Source organism: Hipposideros armiger, unplaced genomic scaffold (assembly GCF_001890085.2).
Source record: "Hipposideros armiger isolate ML-2016 unplaced genomic scaffold, ASM189008v1 scaffold_594, whole genome shotgun sequence".
NCBI classification, from domain to species: Eukaryota; Metazoa; Chordata; class Mammalia; order Chiroptera; family Hipposideridae; genus Hipposideros; species Hipposideros armiger.
Window position 1 is genome coordinate 571,727 of NW_017731944.1, and position 7,988 is coordinate 579,714.

The 7,988-nt window shown below is 36.4% G+C and overlaps 1 protein-coding gene across 1 annotated transcript in view; it reads left to right on the plus strand.

The window, feature by feature from the left end:
• Positions 1-4,761, plus strand: part of BTC (betacellulin) — a 41,346-nt gene extending 36,585 nt beyond the window's left edge. The window contains exons 4-6 of the mRNA XM_019624581.1: positions 89-187; positions 855-950; positions 2,297-4,761. Coding sequence (XP_019480126.1) covers positions 89-187; positions 855-948 — 193 coding nt within the window. The 3' untranslated portion in view covers positions 949-950; positions 2,297-4,761. The remainder of the gene's footprint in view (positions 1-88; positions 188-854; positions 951-2,296) is intronic.
• The last annotated feature ends 3,227 nt before the right edge of the window (positions 4,762-7,988 follow it).

Sequence of the window (7,988 nt, forward strand, 5' to 3'; positions counted from 1 at the left end):
TGTCTTGAGAAGCTAGTGCAGCCTCCTAAACTGTTCCAATTGATTCTGGGCTGTGGTACAGACCAGAAGAGGGCGTCTCATAATTCCTTTCTCCACAACCTTCACGGGAGAAAAACACCACAGGAACTCCTGGGAGTCTGATGTTTGTCCCAGCTCTGCCAGTGAATACCTCTGAGACTTTGGACAGGTTTTTTAATATCTTTAAATTTCACTTTATTTTCTGCAAAATGTGAGGATTAAACCAGATTACCTGATTCTTTTTAACTATAAAATTAAAAGATAGTTTTTATTTTACCTCCTCTATGGCTAAAAGGAGTTTTTATAATGCCAGGTTTGGGCCAGAGCATCAGTTGGGCAGAGCTGGGAAATGGCCTATTTTATTGCATTAATTTTGAATCATACTTTGAGAAACTGGACTGCCGTCCAGATAGCTAACATATTTTTTATTGTTCCTGACCATTTCATTAACATAACCAGAGTCTCTCTTTGTTTTCTTATGTCTGTTTTCATATTGTATTATATCTTGTTTATATACTAAATAACGATTATCAGTCTATTTATAAAATGACTTGGCTTGAAAAATGTTCTTGTGCTAACCAAGCTCCATCAACAATCAGGTACCATATTATTTCTATTTACATATAACTGTACTCTATCCAGACTATTGCCTGTTGCAGCTATCATTGGAGCCTAGATAAAGAGATGGTTTAAGAGAGAACCTCCAATATTTAAGGAAAGAAGGAACCTATGCATTTCTAACAGTCTAGAAATTAGATCATAGACTCTCTTGATGATTAATTTTATGTTCGCACAAACTAACAGGCTCATGCTAATTTCTTACACTATTTTCCAAGTCCTCTTCGAAGGAAAAAGAAAGAAGAAATGGCAAATCTGGGTAAAGATATAACTCCTGTAAATGAAGATGCTCAAGAAACTAGCATTGCTTAACGGTGAGTGTGATAAATTTGGTAGATGGGAAACTATTCAGGGGACATTTACCCGGTGAAATGGGGTTTAACTGCTTCTAGTAAATCATTGACTGGAGTTTGATTATGTTTAAAAACATCTAAAAATAGACTTTTTAAATAGACTTTGAAACCAAATAACAACTTTTCTCATATTTTTCTTTTGCGTGTTATCACAGAGACAGCATGTGGGAGAGGGGACTTCTATATACTTTTTCTAATGTACCCACATCAACCCTTTCTAATTTTGCATGGTTGTGGTCATTATTTTATATGTTTTCTTCCCATTTTTGGACACAAAGAAGAGGTATTTTAGTTTAGACATCTCACATTAAAAGGAAATAACAATTGTAATGTTTTAGTAATAACTTTATTTATGGAGCATTTTTCATATGCCAATTGCTGTTCTAAGCTCTTTAAATGTTCTATCAGTTAGGAACCCAGCAGGAATCATAATCCTTTGGGATAATCCAATAAAGAGATTTTGATGAAGGGAGTGGGGAGGTGGGGCAGGGTTGAGGGAACCCAGAGGAAGGTGGTGGCTCCCAGTCTAACAATGGCAGGAGGCTGTCCCCTTCTCATGCCTGAGAGGGCTGGGGGAGTGTTCCTTTGGCATTGAAAGGTGGGCTGCCGGCAGGCCTACCAGGTAGAAGCTGTAGCTGTGGATGAAAATAGCCACTGCCGGAACCTAAACAAGGAGGGAGGTAGGAAATGGAGAATAAATACCCTCCATTTTTATTCCTTTTGCCTTCAGGTCTTCAGCAGGTAACTCAGAGGACATGGGAGCCCTTGTGGTGCAATCTGTAGTCAGCCTCCTAGAGGGCACAGCAGGGCAGAAAAGGGGCTCCATGGGGCAAACAGTATTGCCAGCATCTTCAGCTGGGGTCATGTTGGCTGTAATAGCATCAAACACAACCAAACTGGTATAAAGTGAAGGAAGTGTTTTGGTTCACATGGACTGGTAAGTCCAGAGGGAAGGTAGTCTGCACACTTGGTTGAACCAAAGACTCCCATGGAGGGAAATATTATTCCTCTCTTTCTGCTCACTGTCTGAAGAGGTGGCTTTGTTCTTGGATAGTTCCTCTTTGGTCATAGCAGAGGCCCGTAGCAGTCAGGGCCACATGCTTCTTTGCTCACGTGCAGCAAGAGAGAGGTGGTGACTTTCCATAGCTCTCCGAGCAGCACAAAGAATCTCCTTTCCCAGAAACTCCCAGCAAATTAATGGGGCGTAGCAATTGAAAATAAAAATGCTGGCTCTAGATTTTGTTTATAATTGTATAGTACATTTCTTTTAAATAGCTTGCTCTTTTTTTTTTTTTCTTTCCCTACAGTCTATGAAGATACCACCAGGCTGGTGGCAAGCTACAAAATGCCTTGCTCATTTGAAAAAGGACAGAACATGTCTCAGGAAAACAGCACAATTGATTTTAAATAATGTATTTACCTTTTGTTTATAACAGTTTGTGTCATTTACTATTATTTTTATAATAATTAATAATAAATTTTATTATTGATAAGTAATTGGGAAAAAAACACTCAGTTAAGAAGGGAAATTTTAATAAACTTTCACTTAAGTTTTGTCACCAGGATTACTAGTCAAATAAAAAAGAAAAGTAGGAAGGAGTTTAGATCTTAGAAATTGAATTAATAATAAAGCTACCATTTATTGAACACTTACCATGTGCTAAGAGTTTGAAATATATTATTTCCTTTAATCCTTTCAAGAACCTTTGCGATATCTATTATGATCCTCAATTCCCATATATGCTAACAGGCCCAAAGAAGTTAAATAATCTAACCCAGATTTACAGAATTAGGAATTGGTGGATCTGAAACTGGAACCAAGATTTACCCAAGTTCAAAGTTTACACTATTAACCATCATTTTTGTTGATCAGAGTTGGTACAATCTAACTCAATAATATAACCCAAGACTTTCTACCGACCTGTGTTTTGCCATGACTCTGAGATGCTGGGGCCAGTTTCCTACAGACACTCAGAATGTGGAGTTCTAAGTACGTTACTGTGATCACCATGCTTCCTGTAGAAATGACTTTTATATTTCTTTGCTCCTTTATAAATGCTCAGTGACATGAATAAATTCTTCCACGAGTAAAGCAAACAGATTTGCCCCCTAGCTAGGGTAATAAATAAAGATATGGAAAGTAAATCAAAGCCTGACAGTTTTGAAGCCCCAGGTAAGTATTTATGCTCCCTGAAGTATCGATAATAGCACTGAAAGAGTCTGTTGATCCCAGGGTAATGGTCAGTGACAGCATGGCAGAGCCCAGGCAGAGACTGGTTGTGACAGTATCTTCATTTTTGTTCTTCTAATAAGTAGTACCTGTGATTGCTCTCAGGTGCATACTGTTGCAATGAAATCATGACCATATATCTGTTACTTGGGACCATCTTACCAAATGCTCCTTAAACGCCATGGTATCGTTAATAAGAACTCTTTAAAAACTGAAAAAGCAAAACCTACATTTAGCTAATCCATAGAATAGGAAGCTTTTCTACATTGACTGCTTGGATCTTTTACAAAAACAGATGGTGGATGTCCGTGAATTGCTACCCTTTGGTTGCGTGCCTGACAGCCAGGCAGCTTCTTCCCAGAATCTGTAGATTTTACTTTACAGTGTAGGCTCCATCTACAAAATGAAGTGGAGAATTCAGACAAAAGGCGAAGTTGTTTATCACCTTCTATCACACATCGTGTTTGGAGGGAGACTGAGGCTACGCTTCTATATAACACAGATATAGCTCTAATATCAATGAGCGCTATGTCAAACAACTGATGATCTTCTAAATCTGTTTTTTCTCCTGACTTAATAGCTATCTTTTGAAACAGGATTATATACAATGGATTCATGTTGTATATGCTTTATTTTCAAAAGTTTCCTAGACTCATTTCTTGCCCTTTTTCTTTCTCAGTCTTCTTTTATACTCTGAGCCCTTGAAACAAACACTTATTTGAGCATTTAAAAACAAAAACAAGGTGTAAATGTTTTTTCTTTCCTGAACTGATGTTAGTTGATGAATGGAATCTCTGCAGACAATTCAGGCTGGGGAATTGTGTTTTGATCCTAGAATGTTAATGGTGTCTCTTGAAATTTGGTAGGTAGGATGTCAAGAGAGAATTTCAAAGATTTTCATACCTTTTCAAAATGTATTTTGTAATTGTTTTGCATATATGACCTTGTTTATGTAAACTATCAATATTATCATATAATAAAATTAATTTATTTTGAAAACAAAAGAAATATATATGTAAATATATGTATATATACCAGTGCACCCTGAGACTGTGGACAATTATTTCTTAAAGCAGAAATAACATCCTCCATGAAACAGAATATCAAATTATGTACCTTCAGTTGTATTAGAGGAACATTTCTAGCAATTCCATTTTCACATATAGCCACTCAAGGCGATGACTGCAGGAAAGCATGGAGCTCAGCAAGCATTCACTGGGCACCTTCTGTATTCTAGGCACTGTGCTACCCACTATGATAAATGCTAAGAAGAATTAAGACATGGTCCCTTAGGAAGCTTACAATTTAATGGGAGAAAAAGCCACTCACTGATCATTTGAATACAATTTGATGCTCTGAATAAGGCTGAAGGTATTATAGCATCAGAGAGGAGGATGACCAAGCCAACTTGGAAGGAATCAGGGAAGACTCCTGAAGGAAATTACATCTGAACTGGACTGGCTCTGAGAAGTACTGTGTTTCCCCAAAAATAAGCCCTACCATGATTTTTCAGGATGCTTGTAATATAAGCCCTACCCCAAACATAAGCCCCAGTTAAGATTGTCAGCCAGACATGACTGTCTGAATAAATGTAAATTTTTGTACATGAATAAATGAATAAATGAATAAATGTAGGCTGTTGGAGCAAAAATCAATATAGAACCTGGTTTTATTTTTGGGGAAATACGGTAAAGATCTCTGCCCCAAATCTTGGGTAAGAACAAATTATTTCTTGCATCCTTGTCAAAATATATAGAATTTCTGTTAAATTCTAGCAGTGGGGGGACCAGCAGATATTGTTACAAGGGAATAAAAAAGAGAAGTGACCAAGGCCTTATGCCTTGTTTCAGAATGTCCCAGGCATGACGGATAAAGTATTATATATGGGCATGTGAGATGTTCCTGGTTCCAACGATGGTATAGTATTCAGTGATGGGCAGAGATGGAGGAGAGCATTTTATTTCTTCCCTGAAGTGGGTTATTTGGGCCTTTTCACATTTTCCACTTCATATAATTGCTCATGATGTAGGCAAGTTACATAGAGAATGGAGTAAAGTGTTCTGGGTCATATAACTTGCTATTTGGGTTAGGCCCTGGTTTATGCAAAATTCTGTGAAGGAAGTTCAGGACCTATTTCAGTGCCCACGGCTTTAAGACCAAGCTGTTGCCTTAAGGAGACCTACATTTTAATATATTCTGTGCATACTTAGTTATGAATTCATTCAAAAATATTTACTAAATATCTACTAAGTTCCAAGCACCTTAGATGTTAGGGCTTCATCGATGAATAAAATGCTTAAAATAAAATCTGTCACTTGATGGAGCTTATAGTCTAGTGGATGTCATCTTTCGTATCATAGAATTTAAAACAAGGCTTATCCAAGATGTGATGTTATCCAATGGATTTTGTCATCAGATTTTAACCTATCCCACTGTCTTTGAGAATGGAACTCAAGGTGGGCACTGACAGAACTCAGTATGTGGTAGGAGCCACAGATTTTCCTTGACTCCAAATAACTTACATATTTTAAAATAACTCTCAAGAGCAAAAAAAGTATAACTATATTTCTTTGGTATAAAAGTCTTGTGTGTTTTTTTGTTTTTGTTTTTGTTTTTGTTTTTTTTGCTATGGCTGATGACTATGGGTGTTACATTTGGGCATCTGTTCTTCTTCAAAGACTCTTTTATGCTTCAAAGCATTTTTCTGCAAAGGAACCTGTTCTCATGTGATCATCTTTGGCAGCTGAGCACTATATGCTGGAACAGAATGTGCAATAGTCTATTCTTGCGTGTTGGCTAATGTTACTGTTCCTGAGAAAGAGTACCTTACAATAACATCTAGTTGGCACCTCTGTAAACTCATTTTTCCCCAGGACCTGTCAGCCATTAGTGTTTGAAGTAGTCCGAAATTCTATATTAGGAAACTAAACAAGCTGTAGAACTCCAAAAACTACTGCAGTAATTAATTTCAAGAGACAAATTATTAGGAACATTTCTGCTATTAAACATTTCAAACTGTGGATATTTAAGTATGTTCAAGCTACAAGTATAGTACTTGTATCATAAAAGAAATGTTTACCAAATGTGGTTTTAAAGGCTTTTTCTTCACGCTTTATTATTCTTACTCAAGTTTAAGTTACAAAAAAAAATGTGCAACAGAGGTACTCCAAGAGTTGTTTTCTGTTTTTGTCTTCAGTTCATTTAAAAGAGGTCAAGACAAAATTCTGCACAAACACAGAATTCCTTAATGTTGCTTTTTATGGCAAGTGTAGTTATTCCTATAAGATGTGTGCAGAATAAAATATTTTGTGTTTTATTGTGTGATCTAAGCTAGACGACAATTTGTCACATGCCAGTTTTTAGTAAGAGAGAATCTTTATCTGACTTGTTCTGTAAAACCATTTTGGAATACTAAGTTTAATAAACCTGTTTCTAACACCTTAGGAACATTGTTTACTCAGCGAACTAGAACTAGCAATTCTAAAAAAATCACTTACACACTGTGGTTTGTTTGTTGGTTGGTTTTATTCCTAAAGTGAATCTAGTCTTGGGTACTGTACTGACACCACTCTGCCTCTCAACTCCAGCTGCATATCAAAGTGTCTGAAGTCTTAACCACACCAGTGTTTCTGATCATTCTAGAAATGGCATAGGGATGGGGGGAAATTTGCTTCTAAACTATTATAATGCAAAGGCTATAAGCACAGAATCTTTATTCAAGCAGGTCTGGGCTTCTATCCCTTACTATGAGGCCCTGGGCAAGTTTCTTAACACTTCTGTTCTCATAAACCAGGTAAAAATAAATAATAAATGGGGTAGGCTGAGTGAATTAGATATCACCTACAAAATGCTTAGCTCAGCATCTGCAGTAGTTTAAGTACTTTCTAGATACAGATTCAATTAATGTTAGTTATTAATAAAATCAATTAGAGTGATGATGATGATAATGATGACAGTGATGTGCTCTAATAAGTCTTACGGAAAACAAGGAATTCTGTTCTGAGCTAAGTCATCGCATTAATACAGTGAAAGAGCTCTGTAGTTTTAAGGTTTCATGATCCTTGTGGAAAGAATGCCTTTCTACTCTTGTCTGAACAAGCCATGGTAAGGTGAAGAATTCCAACTCAGTATGGAATTGCCTAATTTTTCTCCTTATTTTCTTCCTCTCTCCCTCTCAATTTCCCCCTTAAAAGTACCCAGTGAGAAAATCGAGGAAGAATTATTACATTGCTATTAAAAATAAAGGCCTAATCATTTTTAAATTATGCTGAGATAGATTAGCTATTTGGGGAGTTAGAGTTGGACTTTACTACTTATACACTCAACATCAGTGGTTGTATTAAAAATAGCTTGGGCCAGGGACTGGGAGTAACCTCGCATATTTATTATTCACAATGTGCTTATAGAGTAAGAATTACCATACCCATTTATTTGAATCTAAGCCTCAGAAAGCTTAAGCACCTCAACAAATCATATTACTAGTAAATGATTGTCATCTGCTTAATTTTGGTATCTCAGACTTTGAAATAAAAGTACACTGAAATTAAATACTTTCTAAATAAAAAGAAACATAAATGTGTTGTTCCAGACTCTGCCAATTGGCTAAATAAACGATTACTAAGTCTATGTGGCTGACAACTCTTTGAGATATTAGAAAAAGTGAAAAAGTGAACCGGAAAAAATTAAGAAGACCCTGTTGCATTCAGCTGGTAAGTGTTTTGTTTGTTTTAAAAATTTAACCTTTCAGCCAGATTTAACAGGCTTAGCTA